Below are 22431 nucleotides of genomic sequence, written 5' to 3' on the forward strand. Positions count from 1 at the left end.
CAATACCAAGACAGGTTATTAAACTTGGGGTTAGTTAGTTAGGAAAAACAAAGGCTTAGGGGGATCTAATCACAATGTATAAATATATGAGGGGACAGTACAGAGACCTTTCCAAAGATCTCTTTACACCTAGGCCTGCGACTGGAACACGGGGGCATCTGCTACGTCTTGAGGAAAGAATGTTTAATCATAATCACAGATGAGGATTCTTTACTGTACGAGCAGTGAGACTATGGAGCTCTCTGCCGTATGATGTTGTAATGAGGGATTCACTAGTAAAATTTAAGCAGAGCCTGAACGCCTTTCTTGAAAAATATAATATTACCAGTTATGTATATTAGATTTTATGACAGGGTGTTGATCCAGGGAACTAGTCTGATTGCCGGATGTGGAGTCAGGAAGGAATTTTTTTCCCCATTGGAGCTTATTTGACACATTGGGGTTTTTTTGCCTTCCTCTGGATCAACATGTTAGGCTACGGGTTGAACTAGATAGACTTAGAGTCTCCCTTCAACCTTAAAAACTATGAAACTATGAAATAGTCCAGACAAGAATGAATAAGAGCGACAGTAAGAGTTTTTGCAGAGTCAACGGTAAGAAAAGGTTGAATTCTAGAGATATTTTTGAAGTGTAGGTGAGATAAATGAGGACGTGATCGGATGTAGAGAGTGAAAGAGAGATCAGAGACAAATATAATCCGCAGACAGCGAGTGTGCTGCTGGGGAGAAATGGTAGAACCAAACACAAAAATGGTAATATTGGGTTTATGAAGGTTTGTAGAGGGAGGAAACATGAGAAGTTCAGTTTTTGACAGATTCAGTTTTAGACAGAGGGAGAACATGATGTTGACACAGCGGACAGACAATCATTGGTATTTTGTAATAATGTAGGGGTGATGTCATTAGCAGGAGTGTATGATGAGGACATGAGAGGGTGTTGATTGGGGCCAATGATACCTGCAACTTTTCTTTACATTTCTGGGTATTAATGGCATGTATATTCCTAAGTAACATGGGGGGTGCCCTGAGTGGGTTGACAGTTCTTCACAGAGAATGAAAGAAAGTTGTGGTCAAAAAGTGGGTGGCAGGAGTTAGTAAGATCATGCACTGAGGAGAGGTGGAAGAACACCAGGTCCAGCGTATTCTCATCTTCATGTGTAGAAGAGTGAGTAAATTGTGAAAGGCCAAGAGAAGAGGTTAGAGATAAAAGATGAGCGACAGCTGGGGAGAGCGGATCATCATTATGGATGTTAAAGGGAACCTGTCATCAGAAATTTGGCTTTCAACCTAAATGTTTCCCCCTCTACAGCTCCTGGGCTGCATTCTAGTAAGGTTTATATACTTTTTGTGCCCCCTTTTAAACTAAAATAAATACTTTATAAAGTTATACCTTTTGGTATGAATCTCTTGTAAATTCTCCATGGGGGCGGGCCGTCTGGTGTCCGTTGCTGTCCCTTACGCAGTCCCCCCACGCTCCAAATCATCCCTCAGGATGCCGCCTACTGCGCCCGAGGTCCCGTGCACGCCAGGACACATGGTGACGTGGTCGCAGGCACGAGAGTATGGGTGGTGCTGTGATTGCATCGCAAGTGCCCGCCCATACTCTCGTGGCCGCGCTCTCCCCTCTGTACGTCGTTCAGATCCTCTCCGCTTCTCCTGTGCTGTGCTGCTCCGCTCCTCCCATCTATTTCCTGCTGCAGGGTACGATGGGAAGGAGGTGACGTCTGGTCATTTGGCTGGCGCAGAACGCTGGAGGCAGAGGGGAAAGGGCGGGCACGAGAGTATTGGCGGGCACTTGCGATGCAATCACAGCGCCGCCCATACTCTCGTGCCTGCGACCACGTCACCAGGTGTCCTGGCGTGCACGGGACCTCGGGCGCAGTGGGCCGCGTCCTGGGATATGAAATGGAGCAATGGGGGACGGCGTCAATCTGCAGGAGGGACAGCAACGGACACCAGAGAGCCCGCCCCCATGGAGAATTTACAAGATTTTCATACCAAAAGGTATAACTTTATAAAGTATTTATTTTGGTTTTAAAGGGGGCACAAAAAGTACAGGAAAGTTACTAGAATGCAGCCCACGAGCTGCAGAGGGGGAAACATTTAGGTTGAAAGCCAAATTTCTGATGACAGGTTCCCTTTAAAGTCCTCCATGATGAAAGTAGGAATGTCAAAAGCTAGAAAATGTGGAAGCCAAGTTGCAAAGTGATCGAGTACCTGTCAGAGGGGAAGGGGATGTTTGGAGGGTCATACACAACCACCACTCGCAGAGAGAAGGGCTTTTTAAAGTCGGACAGTGTGGACCTCAAAAGTAAATAAAACAAAATTCAGTAAAATGTCCACTTTAAAGCCATAATTCCTCAACAACATATTGCGAAAATAACAGAACAGACTGAGGCTTCACTAGACCCCACTGGAAATTTCACTAGGTCTTTCTCTTGGACCGAAGTCAGATATTGCCTCTGGCCTAACTCTTGTAGCTCAATAGTCTCACCGGTCAGGTTATGTTCTTCGATTCAGTGCCACTCACTACGTTACAATTTAAGGATGTTTATCCACACAAAATGATAGTTTAAACCAAGTACAGGCACTCAGTGCATCATGGTATGTATTCTGTCTCTTCCTGGTAGCTGTGAATCCAAAACGCTCTAATTATCAGTCCCTTAGTTAACTGTATGCTTACTCACACTTCAGGCATCAACAAACAGCTTTAAACTCAGCCAGAAACGATGACTTGTAGGAAGACCAGGAGAAACGTAGTTTTCTTCTAGAATCTTGTATTAACTACAAAGCAAAGGCAGGTGAAAAGGAATAATCTGTACAGGGTTGTACACATGTGTCTTCAGCAATGGTTTTTCTAAACTAAACTGAAGAAGAAGGGAGGAGCATTCTATACAGAAGCCAACTAAGGGAGGGACATAGGGACAATCTTCATACAGTCTAAATCTACCTAGTAACAAGGAATTTCCTGATAGGAGGAAAAATATGCAATGCAAGAAATATATACAACAGGTTTTTCCCATTCATGGGACACAACAGTATGGCCAAACATTTATGTGCACCTTCCCAACTACTAGTTTTACATATATCTCTGCCAGATCTGTCAAAGAAGAGGGGGGTTTGAAAATATAGGACAAACAATTAGGTGGGAAAGTGCGCTTAAATATTTGGCCATACCAAGGGTGCACCAAGCGCCTGTACTTGGTTTGAACAGTCATACTGTACTGACAAACTACAGAAAAGGGGGGAGCCAGCACTGCTTGAGAATGGCATGCAATTAAAAGTGAAAATTCACATATTAATCCAACTGTGCTATAATGCAAAATGAGATTTTTAGCAAATAATTGATCAATTTTTTGAGCCGCCCCTGCCACGTCACGACAAATTTCGATAGGGAGGTCCTACTCTATATATAATATTTACATTGGGCCTTGTGACCTCCTAAATTCATTAAAAGCAGACCCATATTGAAGCAACACATTTATCTGTAACATTTCACTTGGCACCCTTTCACTTGAGTCGTTCTCACATATTCTCACACCACACTTTCATATAGGGGCAGATCTATAATGTTGCTTGGGGGTGGATCTTCCTTGCCCCTCACTCAAAGCCACCTGTCAGCTTAAGGTGTTTAGCTGAGGCATCAACCAATTGCCGAACCCTCTCTACGTTAAGTGCCAATATAGTGTTAGCTCTACCCACTCACTTTACTGCAGGTCTGACCTCTTGGCACGGGAAATTTCCACTTATGAATCTTCTATATGCCAAGAGGAGTTTCCTCAACTAGGCAACACACGCCTAAACGGAGCTCTCTCCTATCAGGCAGTCACTGACAGCTTCCAAATTGCCCATTAACCTTTTTAACAATCACACATAATTTAGTGCTGACATCACATGGAGACAAAACTACATGGATAATACATTATATAACACAGTTAGAGGGTGTTGACTCCAACATTTACTCTATTAAGAGCAATATTTTAACTTGTATGAGGGTTGACTTGTACATGTGTGACGCCCCTAGACTATCGGGTCGTCATAGGGTATTGCACAATCTGCCCTCCCGTGCAGTATCCACCTCTTTCTTGGTTTAGGATCCCTATCTATATGGTTTTGCCTACATTAGCTAATCAAATCCTAGATACACCCTGCACCACACCCACCAAACACACCAGTGGACGGCTTGAGTGGAATAGAGTCGCCCACCTGGAGGGTTGGGGAGGAGAGGTCTGGAGTGTCAAGAGGAGAGAGTTGGGTCTGAGAAGTGAAAGTGAGAGGAGGTCAGGATGAGGGCTCTTGGGAAGCAATCTAGGTGGCAGACGGTGGTCTGGGCCTAGAGGAGCTGGACCCCCGGTCGCAGGGGATCGTGGCAAGGGGCACGGATCTGTCGAGGAGGACAGCCGGCAGCCTTGCATCATCACCGGGCTGAAACCAAGGCACGACGGGGTACGTGGACCCTAGGTCAGGGAGTAGCTTCAGGCAACCCGATAATTTACCCAAGGAGAATGGAGTCTTCAAGAGCCGTTCCCACCCGATCCAAAATCAGGGCATTAGTGCAACGAGGGGGATAGGACTTTCCAATTCAAAACGGCCCAGAAAATCCCAAGCGTGAGCCCTGAGAGCAAGCTCCCACACTTAGCCATAGTGTGGAGCGGGACCCAGCAAGTTTCACACTACCAGGACCACCAAAGAAATAAACTTAGTGCCAGGAGGCAGGTCACGGATCACTAGGCAATAACATTGGGGATGGGACCCGAACTAAGCTCCCCTCAGCGTCAGCGGCGTCCAGAGATTTGTTTGACCAGTTGTCGGTGTCAGCTTAATGGACTGAGTGAGTACAACAGTGACCCCCTTTGCATCCAACGGCACTCCCCCTACCATCACAGAGTCCCGGGGCATTCCCCCTACTCGTGGAGGGTCACAACACCTGGCTGCCCCATTCCAACATTTCCAGGTACTCACAACTGCAGCGGTGGTACTCCTAATTACCACATACCACGGGTGGCGTCACAAACTCTATAAAATCCCTTGTAAATAACCCCCTTCATTTGAGTGGCTGCATGACCCCCGGGTCCGGAGACCCTCGAACCACTGAGAACCCGGGTCCGAGCAGCTCAGCTGCTGGCACAGGGGCGGCACACATGTCCCTCTCCAGCCCCATTACAGGCCTTTCTTGGTCAGTGTACCTTTAGCTGACAGGTGGGCTCAACAAGTGAACAAACACAGAGCAGTTATTTGGCATTTCAATGGCTCAGTGCAGCACTGTAGCACATAATGACACTATTTATATGGGCACTTTTTGGCACCGTTTATCTGGGCACTCTATGTTCTATTTGCCTGTACATTCTATTCTGCTCTTGCAGACATACAGGCATCAGTCTGTCATCTAAGTTTTGTAACATGCATTTAATCGAGTAGGAACAAGTCAAACACAGTTGAAAGTCACTGCAATAAAACTTCTCTTAAAAAACCCATGATAGTTAGTGCAACCATCAAAATACAAGGTCATGAGAAATTTGGGAATTCAAACTACTATTTGTTGTCCTGTAAAATTACGACAGGATACAGATATGCATTTCAATAATTTATTCATATGAGCAGGGCCCACTATCTGTTGGTACCGCAATCAAGCCCCCAAACAAAAACAGGCTCACCCTCACCACATCAGCGCTCTCTGGCTGCCCTACAAAGTTGGCATGCAACAAGACATTTTCCAATATATTCAAATGATGGACCCTACTCAAAGGGATTTTCCTAGAGACCTTTATTGTCACGGTTGTCTTTGTTGTAGAGGCTAGTGACAGGTTCTGGGTCAGAGTCTCTTTGCTTTGAGAATCTGCAGATTAAATGTATTTTCTTTCACTTGGGGAGGAGAGGGTTAATCTCAGCATTCCTTGCCAGTAAGCATTCTCATTACCTTCCCAGGTGTTTCTGGTTTGGACCACTCTGAGTCGCTATATATACCCTCTGCTCCCAGCAGAGGCTGCCGGTTATTCTCTTACTTTTTTGGATGCTTGGCCTGGAGGTGGAAGGAGTGGAGCCCTCTCTGCAAGTTGCTGTGTAGGCTGCAACCTTGGTGCTGTATGCAGCTGTCTGTCAATGTGTTTTCTCCCAGTCTGTCTATCTTCCCTGGTATGTTTTAGTGCAGCAGTGGGACTAGTGATCCTTACCTGCCCACTCACTAGCCAGCATTATTGTAGAGTTACTCAGGGCTTCAGGTTCCTACACTGCGACAGATGACAAACCTGTATAGGAACTGGCTGGGAGTGCAGGATACATTTGCAGGTAAGTGGAGGAAGTGTCCACCTTCCCTCTCACAAGCACCAGGGCCCACCATTGTTAAAGTGTCCCAAATGTACTGTACCCCTTGTGTTGAAGTGTGTCGCATCATACATGACTCACAGCTGTCAATGTTCCCTAGAGCGTAGTCGTTGGGTGCATGCCTTGTTCCCAGGATCATGGCACCTTATCAATGGGGTATTTCCATTCATGGGGCACCAGTTATAATTCTGCTCTGCAGTGTGCCACTGGTCCCTGTAAGTTCTGATCCTGCCTCCTGTCCTGACTATGTCCGTCCTTCCTAGCTCCTGTTCTGACTCTGCCTGTTCTCTCCGCCTCCTGTCCTTACTGTGTACGTTCTCCCTGCCTTCCATTACGATTGTCCGTCCATCCGCCCCGCTTCCCGTCCTGATGGCCTCCGTTCCTCTCTTACCCCCATCCTCCCTCCTATGTTGTCCTCCTGTACTCCCAGCTATTTCCTGCTTTCCTGGCTCCCGACTTTGGCTTGTTATTAAACTCTGTTTTCCACGCTCCCCCGGTATTTGATGTTATCTTTCGGTGTTCTGACTTGGCTCTCCCTTGACTCTGTCTCCGTCTGATCCCTGGTACCTCGTTGACTTCCTGGCTCTGACTCCGGCCCGTACGACCATCCATTCCTTCCACTAGAGAGACTAGTGCCATCTAGTGGAGAGTTTCTGCCTAGCACTCTCCTGGTGCTACATCTCACCCTGCTGGTTCATTACAATACGCCATACTTTCCCTGCCACTAGTGTGACATTTATCACCTGTACACAGAATAGGTGCTAAATGTATTACTATTGGGTGTGTCAGCTTTGGGACTATAATAAATCTAGGGGAATGGATATTCCAAAGACCTCTAAGTGAATGTGAATGAATGAAGGGTTAATGTACATGCCTGACCAACACTCCATTCACATTTTTGGGACTGACAGAATGGGACTGATAGATAGCCAAAGTGCATAAAAGCTGAAGACCAGACTTTGGAATTCCATTGTCGTGATTGCTGGGGCTCCTGGTGGTTAGACCTCCAACAATCAAACATTTATCACCTAAACTGTGTAAGATATACAGCGGGTGAAATAAGTATTTATTGAACACGTTACCAATTTTCTAAGTAAATATATTTCTAAAAGGTGCTATTGACATGAATTTCTCACCAGATATCAGTAACAACCCATCCAATCCACACAGGCATATGAATCAAACCATAGCAGTCCATAAATTTAGTGATGTGTAATAATGTCAAAGGACAGAGGGAAAAAGTATTGAACACGATTACGGAAATTTATTTAATATTCCGTACACAAGCCTTTGTTGGTAATGAAGCTTCAAGACGCGTCCTGTATGGGGACACTAGTCACATGCATTGTTCAGGTGGGATTTTGGTCCATTCTTCCATACAAACACTCTTCAAATCCTGCAGGTCCTGTGGGCTTCTTCTATGAACTCTGAGCTTTAGTTCCTTCCATACATTTTCTATTGGATTTAGGTCCCGTGATTGGCTCTGCCATTCACTCTGTACATTTATCCTTTCATCCTTCCTTCAAATATATGAAGTTTGCCAGTGCTATATGCTGAAAAACAGCCCCGCACCATGATGTTCCCACTTCCAAACTTCTCTGTTGGTATGGTGATTTTTTGGGTGATTTGCCTTTTGGCCTCAAAACATGGTGTGTTATGACATCCAAATTGTTCAATTTTGGTCTCATCTGACCAGACAATATTCTCCCCGTATTTCACAAACTTGTCTAAATGTTGTTGAGTAAATTTTAAACCTGCTTTAACATGCTTTTCAGGAATGGAGTCTTGAGTGGTGAGCGTGCATACAAGCCATGTGTCACGATTCCTCTTATCGGTGTGTCTGGATGCAGTGAATGACAGTTCAGTCATCCGATCTTGGGCAGGGGGGTACTGAGCTGTCAGTATAATGATGGACAGTACAGCCATCCAATCGGAGGCAGGGGCCTGCTGGGCTGTCAGTATGATAATAGACAGGTCGATTGTCCAATCAGGGCCCAGGGCATACAAGGTTTCCTCCATGTGTCTAATGTTCGTAGTGATTATCTTGCGATTTAGCTGCCTCTCTGCCTTCAATAACTGCCAGTCATAGCTTTAGCTCGGTGGTATATGTGTGCCTTGTATTTCTGTGCTCAGTCTCTCATCTTTTGTTACCTGACCTTGGACCTGGCTTGATCTTAACCTTGATCTATTTGCCTTGCCCCATTGTCTTTATATGCTACCTTCCTGGAATTTTGAGTTCAGACCATGAACTGACTACACCTTTGTCTTATCCCTTTGTTTATGACGAACATTCCTGGTATCTGACTTGGTACCTTTTGACTACCCAGCTTCACAACAAGCCCGTGAACAGTGACTAGTGTCAGACCATGGAGGGGGAGTGCATTACTTATTGTTTTGTTTGAAACAATTGTCCCTGCTGATTCCAGGTCTTTCGCTAGCTCTCCATAGTTGGTCATTGGCTCTTGGACAACTCTTCTGATAATTCTTTTAACACTTCCATCTGAAATCTTGTGGGGAGCACCTGGTCATTGCCTGTTTATGTTGAAATTATGTTATTTCAACTTTCGAATTATGGCCCCAACAATGCTCCCTGGAACCTTCAACAGTTAAGAAACGTATCTATAACCAATGCCATCTGTATGTTTTGCAATAATAAAGGTTGTGACGGTCTTGAGATAGCTCACTAGTTTTACCCATCATAAGATGTTTCTTTTGTGGCGCCTTGGTAATGAGACAACTTTTTATAGGTCATCAGTTCAATGAGATGATACTATTTTTAACTAAGTGGCAGGATTGCTTTCTAATTACTGATAGAGTTCAGCTGGTGTCATGACTTTCCATGGCTTTTTGCATCATTCTTTCTACATGTGTTTAATACTTTTCCCCTGAGTCATTTTTCATTATTACACATCACTACATTTATGGACATCTCTGGTTTGATTTATTTGCCTATGTTGATTGGATGGTTTGTTACTGACATCTGGTGAGAAATTTATCTCAACAGCACCTTTAGAAATATATTTTCTTAGAAAATCGGTGATGGGTTCAATGTTGCGTACAGGTCAATCCTTTTATTAGGCATATTGGGCCATTTTTGTTTTATGTAATTAAAAGTTCACAAGCCCCAAATTATTTTCCATTCCTACCAGCAAACCGCCTACCAAACATGCTACAGACTATATAAATTGATCCACAGGCACCCAAGGTCCAGGACACAAAATAAGAAACCAAGAAATCTGAAAAGGAAGCCAAGGCATAGATATTTTGGTGGTGGCCCAAAATACGAGGTTACTGAAGGCGAATCCTGACTTTATGTGATATAGTAGAAACAGAATCATCCTGTTGGATACACATTTCACTTCCTTTATACGTTGCATTATGCACCTAGTCAGAGGTTATTGCTCATGAAAACCTGTTTTTCCCGAAATGTCTCTCGCGTAGTCAGTGTGTCAATGGGTCACCGAACTGACTGCAATACTGTTAGAAGTGACACGTTAATTACCAATGTGTATTGCATTGTCTAATGTAATTCAGATGGAAATGTGGATATAATTAAGTGCTGAACGCCACCCAAAATATCACTGTAAGATCCGGTTTATACTGTGTTGTTATAGATTTTTTTGGGCCGAATATAAATAATGATCATAACAGCTTTATTTTATCAAGTTTTGATGCCGTTTTTGTTAAGAGCTTAGGTACAGACCCTGCGGATATCTGCGGAGAATTCTGCATGAGATCTGCATTGTGCTTTTGCGCATGGATGCAAATGTTCCGTTATCCGTCATGCCCAAGGATCTGAGGAGCTGAAAATACGGATGGGATACTGTAGAAACGATCAGCTGCTCAGTATACCAACTCAAAGCATGAAAACGGAAAATTAAAAGCATCAATTGACCCTCTGATCCGTATGGCAGGTTTGCCACGAGCGTAAGGAGAAATACTCTGTTTCCCTACAAATAAGACAAGGTCTTATATTATTTTTTGCTCCAAAAGATGGGATAGGGCTTATTTTTTTCCATGATCAACAATGCACATTTGTTCTTGAACAAAAAAATAAACATTTATTTCAATATAGTCATTGAATTCTGGAACATCAACATAACTCGCCAAACCTTGTGTGTAACACGTCACTATCTATCTACACACACACACACACACACACACACACACACACACACACACACACACAAGCCTGTCCCCTTTTCAGCTTTAGATTCCTGCAATTAAGAGACCTGTGGTCACATGACATGAAGTCACAAAGGTCCTTAAGCAGTCCTATCATCAGGATATAAACTAAGAGAATGGGAGCCCTGTAGAATTGCCCAGTTTGCTCTACCTTCTCCCTATTGCTAGTTCTGCATACCAACCGGTTCCTGTTCAGTTCTTTTAGACTCCTGCAATTAAGAAACCTTTGATTACATCATATCACATGACTTTGAAGTCATCAAAAGGTCCTTAATCTTAACCTCAGAAAACAACTTCTGGGGTCCCTACTACAGTAGAGATGAGCAAATCTTTGGAAGTTCAGTTCGGCAGGCATATTTGAACCTTAAAAAAGTGACCCCCAACTTGATCCAAACCTCAATGGAAGTCTGTAATTGGGTATTTCGTGGCTCCACCCATATGCTGCCAGCCATAAGCAGAACACTTTCAGGTAAGGATGGGCAAGATTTATCAATTTTTTTATTTTTTTTTGTGTGCACACTCCATCTGATCACGCTGATTTTACCCCCCCCAGTGCAAGCTGTTCAAACGCTGCAAGCAGCTCGCATTGGGCTAAGCATTGAGCGTTCCCGAACACAGAACTGCTTGCTTGAGTGGTTTGCACTTGTAACGCACTCAAACTTCGAACACGGACTTTGTTTTTTTGGAAGTCGGTTTCCAAACCTGAACTCCGAACATCGAACCTCAGGTTCGCTCATCTCTAGCCCCCATGAGTTAGAGTGGGGTCCCTGAGAAACTGCGCAGTTTGACTCTCTCTAAAGGCCCTGTCACACACACACACACACACAGATAAATCTTTGGCAGATCTGTGGTTGCAGTGAAATCATGGACATATTGTTCCATTTGTACACAGCCACAAACCTGGCACTGATTGTCCACAATTTCACTGCAGCCGCAGATTTATCTGTGTGTGTGACAGGGCCTTAACGCCGACCCTTAGTGTACCTAGGGCTTATTTTTGTAGTAGGGCTTATTTTTCAAATATTCTCCAGAAATCCTGTAGAATCATGCTAGAGCTTCTTTTTCAAGGTAGGATTTATTGTTGGGGAAACAGGGTAGTAGTGGCCAGGATTGATTTATTGATCGGCAGGTCCTAGAGAGCCCTTGGATGGGCATCACTTATCTGGGTAATATTGTTCAATACTTACCTGGCATGGTTTTTGGTTATTTTACTAGTTTTAGACCACAATACCTATATTGTGTGGGCATCACTTATCTGGGTTATATTGTGCAATACCTACCTGGCACGGTCTTTGGTTATTTTTACTGGTTTTAGATCCCAATACATACATATATATATATAATTTTATACAGTATATAAAATATGGGATTATATTCAGAATATTTGAATTTGTTCGGTTTGCATCATTAGTACAAGAATATGTTGCCTCGGCACCCTCTGCAGCACTAATCAGCCATCATGCTCCACAGCGGCTAATACCAGCTCGTGTTTAGGTCAATGATGATTGATATTACTTCTGACATCTTTCCATAATCATTAAGGGTTAGATGGCAGCACTGCAGATGATCCAGCATTACAGGCATTTATTAGCACACACAATACTCAAGGTACACACTTTGCACAATGATTAATCATATTCCCTTTAAAGATCTAGAAATCCCGGCACCTCCCTTCTTCCCGCTCACTGTTTTTGTATCGCTAATTCTTATAAACTCCGTATATAAAGGAGCTGTGTTGTGCAAGTAAACACTTCCATCATAAATCATGGGGAGGAACTTAAAGTGACAAGGAAATGAAATACGATAAAATAACAACAAAGCAAATAATACTCTAATAATATCTGGCCATAAACGAGCGTTAATCTAGTATATAGAGGATGATCATGGGCTGACATGCCCCCATACAATGTGCACGCCCCCTGTGTACTTGGGGCAACTTTTTGTCCATATTAAAAATTGAATTACCACAAACTATTAAATCAGCCAACAAATGAGCGCCTTTCTTTTTTATCGGCTGAGTGTTTGCATGGGTCAATAATAATGAATAACGAATACTTGTTTACCAATTATTTGTTTAAGGCCTGCGACACACATCCGTGTTTGTCATTTCTTACACGTACCGGCGGCACGAAGACACGTTAAGCAATTCTACCCTATTGTAGCAGGCACACACACGTAAAACCACACGGAACGTGTGTCCGTGTGCGTTTGTACGTGTGTGCGTTTTTCAAAGCGCTGACATGTCAGTGTTTTCTCCCGCAGCACGGGTGTCACACGGCCCGCACCCGTACCACACGGGTGTAGTGTGGATGCGGTCCCGTGTGACACGCGCCGGAGAAAACACACGTGTCAGTGAAAAAAAAACAAAACATTAACTCACTTTCTCCAGCCCTCCTGTCTCTGCCGCTGCTGCCTCTTGCTGCCGACCGCCGCTCATTATTCTCATTTAATATTCACTTCACTGCCTGGCAGCAGCAGCAGCGGGGAGACGGGAGGGCTGGAGACCGAGGATCAGCACCATGGACAGCAGCGCGGACAGCAGGAAGGACCAGGTGAGTATGTAAATTACCGGTTCTACGTGTGCTATCGCGGATAGCACACGTAGAACACACATGGCCCGCATGTACCAGAGACACGTACTTACCTGCACGCAACACGCAGGGGAAATACGTGTCTCTCGGCACGTGCGTGATTTTCACGTGAGTGTGGCAGTGGCCTAAAAGTACATTATAGAGAACATGTCCCTTATTTAATGCTGCCCCATCTGAAAGCAACATATAGTAAGGGAGCCCTGATTCCAGTTTGGTGTTACTTACTGGGCTTCTTGCTGTAATTTTGATAAAATACTGTATTATCTGCAGCAGCTCTGCAAGTCTTCTCAATGATGAGCTCATGCTTTTGTACTTAGCCTTCCATACTCACAAGCTCTGCCTATTCTCGCCTCCAACCATTGAATATCAGCTTTCTGCTCATGCAAAGTGTAGGTGTGGCGCCCCTGAGTGTCAGGTGCCACAGGGTACTACATCTAACCCCGGATTCCTGGAAGACCAGTGCTGGTAACTAACACAACACACACACACACACACACACACACACACACAAATCCATGCCTTTTCCCCAGACTGGGTAACAGGCTAGAGACGGACCTGATGGATGGCCACCTATTGGTCGGGACTCATTCAATCCACTAGTCAATAACCTGGAAGGAGGAGGGGCTAGTCAGTGGAGTGATAAGAGACGGACATCTTGTCAGACAGTAGTCGGAAGACGTTCAGTCAGTAAGACGTTAAGTCAGAATTCAGTACACAGTCGGAGAGTGTAAGTGACAGATTGAGTTAAAGGAGTACGGTTGCCAGGGAGATTACGGTGTGAGTACTCAAAGGACCGAGCACCGGTGGGGTGCAGAGCCCTAGTTCAGGAGGATGCTACAAGCTCACCTGATAAAATCTGCCCAGTGAGGGGGACCATCAAGGACCTCACCGACGTTAGTGTCCGGGGCACAGCAGCAAAGAGGGAACCTGGGAATGGGGACAGAGGTCCGACCCAAGAGAGGTTCCAGCTGCCTGCCATACGGGCCAAGATGATGACAACCGGAGGGGACCCCAAAACGCTTCAGGCCACGGGGACCCACCAAGTACAGACAGGTGCATGGAAGTAAAGCTCACCAGGTCACTACACCGACAGTGGGACCAAGGGAATACCGGATTGGTAGAGACCAGCACCAGTCAGGTGGCAGCCACTCCAAAACAGTGAGTAAAGCACAAGTTAAACCGCAGCCACTGTGTTGTCTGAATTCTTCTTATACGTTTACATCACCATACTACAACCACCATCATATTCCCCTGCAGCCTAGTTCTACTTGCGGTGAGCCATAATATCCAAGCTGCCCAATATCACCAGTCCCAGCAGTGAGAGACTTTACAGCGGCGGCTTTACCCATATAGCCACATACCGCCAGTGGCGTCACGAAAAACACTTTATTTTTATTTTTCCCTTGTACAAAATCCCTTTTTAAGCAACCCCCCCCTAGGGTCACGGATCCAGGCAACGGCCACCCGTGATACGTCCCAGTGAATTCAAGGCCCGGGACCAAGTACCTCAAAGCCCTGGGGTGCGTCATAGGCAGAAAGCTTTTAATGAGTGGTGCCGATGTTGTCATAGCTCATTATTGAGAAATATAGAAGTAAAATAGCGATATTATCAAAACTACAGCAAGGCGCTAAGTAAGTGACGCAGCATTGTCCCTATTTTACACTGCTTTCTTACAGACAAGCATTAACCTGGTGACCAGGAGCGGACACGGAGAGAGAAGTCCCCTGCGCAAGAACAATATATCGGCCCATTACAGTCCAACATCTCATCACAGTGCACAATTCCACCTGAGAAACTGTGTACGGGCCCCTTTCCTCTTGGGCCTGTACACGGCTTCTCAAGTTGCATCCATGGTATGTCCACCCCTGCTGGTGACAGATTTCCTCTAAGGCTGGATTCACACGACCTAATGGCATTCGATGCGAGTGCATCTGATGCGATATGCTAATCACTCTCAGCTCCTGCTGTGCTGCCAGTGTGAGTCGAGTGTCATGCAACTGTGATGCAATCCTGCGATGGGATCACAGCTCTGGAGGAGAGGGAGGGTGCTGCCGAGGAGAGGCCGGGAGCTGCGGAGGAGAGGGAGGGATTAATCTTTCCATCTCCTCCATTGTCAGGCTGTGCGTATATTGCACTGCACTTGGAGGTCATCTGAGTGCAGTCCGATGTTGTTCTCAAACCCATACACTTGTATGGGTGCAAGTGACATGGCTCTCGCTGACAATTACAGCATGCTGCGACTTTTCGCTCAGCCAGAATCTGGATGAGACAAAAGCAGACCATCTGCTCTCCTTCATTGAATAACATTGGTCCTAGTGCAAAGTGAGATTTGACAACAGCTGAGGATCAGATAATAGCGGGGAGGGGGGGTATTCATAGTTATGCTAATTCTAACAGGGGGAGGGGATAAATATTCTACAACCGATTTAATTTTTGACTTGCAGGACCTGTGCTGAGGTCATACCATGTAATCAGAAGGGGCGGGGCCTCGGCTAACCGAAAAATGTTGCTTCCTGGTATCAGCTTTGTTGACTGAGGCCCCGCCTCTTCTGGTCACATGGGTATGTCCTCAGCACAGGTCCTGCAGGTCAAAAATTAAATTGATTGTATAATACTTATACTAATTCTAACATAGGGAGGGGATAAGTATGAATACACACCCAGATATTATCTGATCCTCAGCTGCTGTCACTCAAGAAGCTGATGTTTTTATAAACTTTACTTTCCTGGATTTCAAAACCTATACATCCGAGCTGACCACTACAGGCATGTATAGAATCAGCCTGATAGTGCCAGTATAGCACTGGCCTTGGGTTATATACGAAAATCCTGGTGATTTTAACTAGGCACCTAATACCATCCTCCGAGCAGATGATCACAGCGCTTTGTATTGCTGGGATCGCTGTCCTTAGATGGATATTTTGATAGAGACAAACAAATGGGGAATTCTAGCACCACCAAGAAAAATAATAATGGTAATAATGGAAATTCTGTGCCAGATACCATTCTACCCCTGATGAAGCCATTGGCATGATTGTGCAACCTGTGGGGCCACTCTACATCCTCTCCTTTTTACATTGGTATTTTTGGAGCCGAGGGATCTACATACCTCATTGCCAATGTGGTTATACTGAAATCTGTCCATCCATGCACATGAACAGGTAGTATTTGTGGGATCCTGCACCTATTACAGATGTGGTTTCAGGTTATGTTACCTATTATCTGTGTTTTACATGTATGGGTTAGATTCATCTATTATTGTATAGACACTACAAATAATTCCTTGGCTGTATGGTTAAATTCAGTGAGACTGATGCAGATTTGTGTATTTTTTCCAGTTTGTTGGAATTATTTTAAATGTTTTAAAAATTGTGTACACTTCCTTTCTAAGATGTCATAATAAAATCATATCTATTTCACATATTTCCAGTATATATGGAAATTATTGGATAGGGAATTACTGTTGCCGCACAGATACTTGTTTTGGGATTGTTTGATAGAGACAACCCCTCCTCTAAAGCCTGCTTTACATGTTACGATTCTGCATACGATATCGTTCAATTTTGTTGAATGTGCCGCACAAACGATTAACCCCCGTGACATGTACTTACCCGTCCATACGCCCTCGATGTGGGCGGCGAACATCCACTGCCTGGAGTGGGAGGGACGTTCGGCGTCACAGCGACGTCACACGGCAGCCGGCCAATAGAAGCGGAGGGGCGGAGATGAGCGGGATGTAAACATCCTGCCCACCTCTTTCCTTCCGCATTGCTGGCCGGCAGCCGCAGGAGGCAGGTGAGATCTGTTCATCGTTCCCAGGGTGTCACACACTGCGATGTGTGCTACCCCGGGTACGATGAACAACCTGACGTTCACTTCATGACGAATGAACGACGTGCGATGAACGTTTTACCATTCAAATGCACATAGCTGTTACACACTACAATGTACCTTACGATGCCGGATGTGCGTCACTTACGACGTGACCCCGCCGACACATCGTAAGATATATTGTAGTGTGTAAAGCGGGCTTTAAGTCTCCTGATGTTTCAAGTTTTTGTGCTTTGTCCATCCATCTTGCTGGTTGCCCTTTTCACCTTTTCTTCCTTCTTTCTATACGCACAGTAGGTGTCTTTTCCTGGCTCTTCTCATGATCCACCTCTTGTTGATTAGGTCACCGATCCAAGGTTTTACCGTAGTAATATCGGATCTGGGATTTTAGACAGATATTTATATGGTATGAAGAGTAAACAAACCGTCCACATTCTCCCAGCCTTTGTCACCGTCCTGCCCTGTGTGATGGTTGCTCGTCCCTCTTGCCTATTCTGCTGTGGTCAGAGAATGAGCTTACAGCATCATTAACAGGCAGCGCACATCTACTAGAAAGTGCTGTCCTGCCATATAACAAAGCATGCTGGATTCTCTACCCGGGCTGCCATCTGCTCCACTAGATTCAGATACCATATCTGTAAGGAACCAGGGATACGCTGGCACCTTGGCATTTCTGGAGCCCTCTATGAATCCAATGACAAGGTTCACCTCTGTGGGCGCCGCGTTATGGGAAGAGTCAAACAGATCCTCCACTCCCTGAAGTGCAACAGCTTCTTGTCCGAGTCTGAAGTGAAAAGGACGACGGTTTGTAACATCTTCCAGTAAATTATAAGCTGATAATAGCCGTAAACAACATATCGGAGGTGATATAAATGTTATCACTTTATGTTATATAGATTAGTCTAGATTGGGTACACTGTTTTTGTTTTTGTCTTTTTATGCATTTGTCCTACAGGGGGAGAATTGTGACAATATATTTTTTTTTTGACGTGTTCCTCAAAGCTGTTGCTTAGGCCACGTTCACATCTTCAGTATTTGGTTATTTTTAAGCCAAACCAGGTGTGGGTGAAAAATACAGAAGTGGTGCCCGTGTTTCTATTATACTTTTCCTCTGATTGTCCCACTCCTGGTTTTGACTTACAAATACTGAGATAAAAAAACTACCAAATACTACCAATAGATACTGACCAAATACTGAACGTGTGCACGTGGCCTTACAGATACTGACCAAATATTGAATTTATGAATGTGGCCTTACAGATACTGATCAAATACTGAATGTGTGAATGTAGCGCCCAGGGATATGGGGTTCTCGGTCCCGGGCAGTAACAAATGGGAATGTCACTCTGGTGGCCGTTGCCCGGTCCCGTGCTCTGGGCCCCTTTTGTAATGGGGGGTATTTACAGAGGAGATAAGAGTTTTTGTCATGTGATGCCACCTGCGGGTTGCGGTTAAGGATGGAGAACCGCCGCTGCTGAATGTGGGTACTCCCAGGGCTGGTGATAGTAGCAGCTGTGATGGTAGGCCCTCCGTAGGTAGGACTGTGCCTGGGAGACGTAATGGTGACAATAACGGAGACCACACCAGGTTGTCATTAACAGTCTCTACTCACTGTGGACCCAGGGGTTGCTGGTTCAGGTCCCTTGGAGGACCAGTGCCAATTTAGTGACCCAGGTTGCTCTGTCCCCAGCACTCTCAGTTAATTGGGTCCCCGTAGAGTGGAGCGTTTTGGGGGCCCCGACTGTCCCTTTGGGGTACAGTCTCTTTCTCCATATGGCGGGCAGTGCGGACCTTGCGGGGAGGTAAGTGTCCGAACCCCGATCCTAGTTTACTGCTGATGCCTCCGGATTATTTGGTACGGTGAAGTCCGTGAAGGTGTCCTCACACCGTTTGAAACTGACGCTTGACCTAGGGCCCAGTGCCCCGTGCATGCTCCGTTCCCAGCGGTATCTCCAGTACCCATCCTGGCGACCTCTCTCCTGTGTTCCTGGGGTCACCATTACACGGAGCCAGCTCAGGCACGTTTGCACACCTCTCCTGTGTGCCACTCAACTCACTAGCGACTACCGACTGACTGCTGACCCCTCCCACCAGGCTGGCTATACCCAGGGATTCGTTCCCAAGGCGACCATCCCCTTACATGGTTAACCCTCTATGCCCAGTGTGGAGCGGAGAACTAGGATTTTGATTGTGTTTTGATGGAATCGGCACTGGTACTCCAGGTCCCAGGGGGTAGGTCCTGCATCCCCAAGAGGATGCAGTTCCCTGTAGTGCCCTGAGGGTCTCTACATGAACATGGCCTAAGGGGTACTTTGCACACGATATCGCAGGTGCGATGTCGGTGGGGTCAAATCGAAAGTGACGCACATCCGGCGTCGCTGTCGAAATCGTAGTGTGTAATCCTTTATGATACGATTAACGAGTGCAAAAGCGTCATAATCGTATCATCGTGTAGTGTCCGACATTTTCATAATTGAGCTGCAGCGACAGTACGATGTTGTACGAAGGAAGGAGGTGGGAGGGATGTTTACGTCCCGCTCATCTCCGCCCCTCCGCCTCTATTGGCCGCCTGCCGTGTGACGTCGCTGTGACGCCGCACGACCCGCCTCCTTAGGAAGGAGGCGGGTCGCCGGCCAGAGCAACGTCGCAGGGCAGGTAAGTGCATGTGAAGCTGCCGTAGCGATAATGTTCGCTACGGCAGCGATCACAAGATATCGCAGCTGCGACGGGGGCGGGGACTATCGCGCTCGGCATCGCAAGCATCAGCTTGCGATGTCGCAGCGTGCAAAGTACCCCTTAGGCTGCGTTCCCACAATCAGGGTTCACAGTTTTGGATGCAGCATGTATTCATGTTTTTGCTGCATCCAAAATGCTGCGTTGTACTGTACAAGCACAGTGAATGGGATTTCTAGAAATGTTTGTTTTTCCCATTGCATAAACTGGGCTACGGTGCGGCTTCCCGAGCCACAGCATGTCAACTTATTGCTTCGGAGCCGCATGCGTTCTCCGCACGGAGAACAGAGAGACTGCAGAGGCCCGAACACTGATTGTGGGCATGGGCAGCTATGGTGTCCTGCGGGGAGCACTCGCGGACCCACAGGTGAGGACATGCATCATGTCCGGATGGTGGGCACACAGCATAAAAAGGGACTATCTGCACAGAATGACTGCTCAAACCAAGCGCAGGCACTCGGTGCTTCATAGTGTGGCCAAACATTAAAGTGCACCTTCCCACCTGCTTGTTTTCCCGCTATCTCATCCCCCACCCTTATTTTTGATAAACAGTTCTGGCTTTATACAGCCAGAGAAGGGCAGAGATGGAAAACAAGTAGGTGGAAGGTGCGCGTAAATGTTTGATTATGCGAAGGGTGCACCGAGCGCCTGCACTTGGTTTACAAGCTCACTTTGTGCTGACAGAGTCCCTGTAATCCGTAATGTTGTAGATGCAGTCCTATCCATGGACAGCATGGTATAGAGGAAATAGTGAGCAGAATGATATATCAATTTGTTGGAAAAGATTTGGTATAACTTGTGTTTTATTACTTGAAATCCCTGGTCCTTGTATGCACATGAGTCCAGTGGGCGGTCCTACTCAGTGATTGACAGTAATCCCTTCATGCACAGTCATACAGAGAAGACTATAGCGGGCTTTACTCGCTATGATATCGCTAGCAATTGCTAGCGATATCGAGCTTGTAAGCACCCGCGCCCGTTGTGTGTGCGATATCGTGTGTTCGCTGCCGTAGCGAACATTATCACTTACCTGGTCGGCGACGTCGCTATGACTGCTGAACAATCCCTCCCTCAAGGGGGAGGGACATTTGGCATCACATCGATGTCACCGCGACGTCACTAAGCGGCCGGCCAATCAAAGCGGAGGGGCGGAGATGAGCGGGACGTAACATCCCGCCCACCTCCTTCCTTCCGCATTGTGGCCGGCGGCAGGTAAGGAGACGTTCCTCGCTTCTGTGGTGTCACACACAGCGATGTGTGCTGCCGCAGGAACGACGAACAACATTGATAATCAACAATCACCGATTTTTGGTTTTGGGACAACCTCTCTATGGTGAACGATTTTCACCATTTTTGAGGTCGCTTAAGGTCGCTGGTAAGTGTCACATGCTGCGAAATCGTTAATGACGCCAGATGTGCGTCACTAACAACATGACCCCGACGATAAAACATTAACAATATTGTAGCGTGTAAAGCCCCCTTATCAATCAACTAATGGACTCTTATGCCGGCGTCACACGGTACGATATGTCGTTGGGGTCACGTCGGTAGTGACGCACATCCGGCATCGTCTGATATATCGTAGCATGTGACAGCTACGTGCGACGGTGAACGAGCAGAAATACTCACCTTCTCGTTCATCATTGACACGTCGCTCAGTTTAAAAAAATCGAACGTCAGGTTGTTCATTGTTCCCGAGGCAGCAGACATTGCTCCGTGTGACACCCCGGGAACGATGAACACAGCTTACCTGCGGCCGCCGGCAATGCGGAAGGAAAGAGGTGGGCTCATCTCCGCCCCTCCGCTTCTATTGGCCGGCTGCCGTGTGACGTCGCTGTGACGACGAATGTCCCTCCCCCTTCAGGAAGAGGATGTTCGCCGCCCACAGCGATGTCGCCCGGGAGGTTATGTGCGTGTGACAGGGGGTTAACAACTTTGTGCGCCATGGGCAACTAATTGCCCGTGACGCATAAACGACAGGGGCGGGTGTGATCGCACGGTTTATCATCCCGTGTGACGCCCGTATTAAGGGGATGTTACACGCAGCAATATCAAGTGATATTGCTGGTGAAAGCACCCGCCTCCGTCGTTTGTGCGTCACAGGCAAATCGCTCCCCGTGGCGCACAAAATCATTAAGAGCCGTCACACATATTTACCTGCCAAGCGACGTCGCTGTGGTCAGCAAACCGCCTCCTTTCTAAGGGGGCGGTTCGTGCGGCATCACAGCGGTGTCACTAAGCGGCCGCCCAATAGAAGCAGAGGGGCGGAGATGAGCGGACGTAACATCCCGCCCACCTCCTTCCTTCCGCATTGCGGGTGGCCGCAGATAAGTTGTAGTTCGTCACTCCCAAAGTGTCACACGTAGCGATGTGTGCTGCCTCAGGAACGACGAACAACCTGCGTCCTCAAGGATCAACGATATTTTGAAAATGAACAACGTGTCAACGATGGACGATTTGGTGAGTATTTTCCATCGTTAACACGCAACAACGTCGCTAACGAGGCCGGATGTGCATCACGGAATCCGTGACCCCAGCGATATATCGTTAGATACGTAGTTGCGTGTAACGGGGCCTTTACACATAAAAACACCAGGAATTTTAAATGATAAAATATAAGTTTTTCTAAAACGTTTCCCACAAAAATATAAAATCAAACAGGATGATAATAACCCTTTAAAGGAAACCTATCTGCAAGACCCTATCCCAATATGTAGTAGGTGTTATAATTATATTAGCAAATATCTCCAATTAGAAATGTAGTATAGTT

General features: G+C 46.2%; 1 protein-coding gene across 4 annotated transcripts in view; it reads left to right on the top strand.

Annotated features, from left to right (window-relative positions):
• The window catches only part of LPIN1 (lipin 1), a 279658-nt gene that overhangs the window by 93880 nt on the left and 163347 nt on the right, over positions 1-22431 (top strand). Inside the window, exon 1 of one of the 4 annotated variants that reach the window (XM_075341119.1) lies at positions 17618-17732. The exons of the other annotated variants lie outside the window; for them this stretch is intronic. Coding sequence (XP_075197234.1) covers positions 17655-17732 — 78 coding nt within the window. The 5' untranslated portion in view covers positions 17618-17654. Of the gene's footprint in view, positions 1-17617; positions 17733-22431 lie in introns of those variants that run through there. 4 annotated transcript variants of the gene reach the window in all.

This window comes from Anomaloglossus baeobatrachus, chromosome 3 (genome assembly GCF_048569485.1).
Source record: "Anomaloglossus baeobatrachus isolate aAnoBae1 chromosome 3, aAnoBae1.hap1, whole genome shotgun sequence".
NCBI lineage: Eukaryota > Metazoa > Chordata > Amphibia > Anura > Aromobatidae > Anomaloglossus > Anomaloglossus baeobatrachus.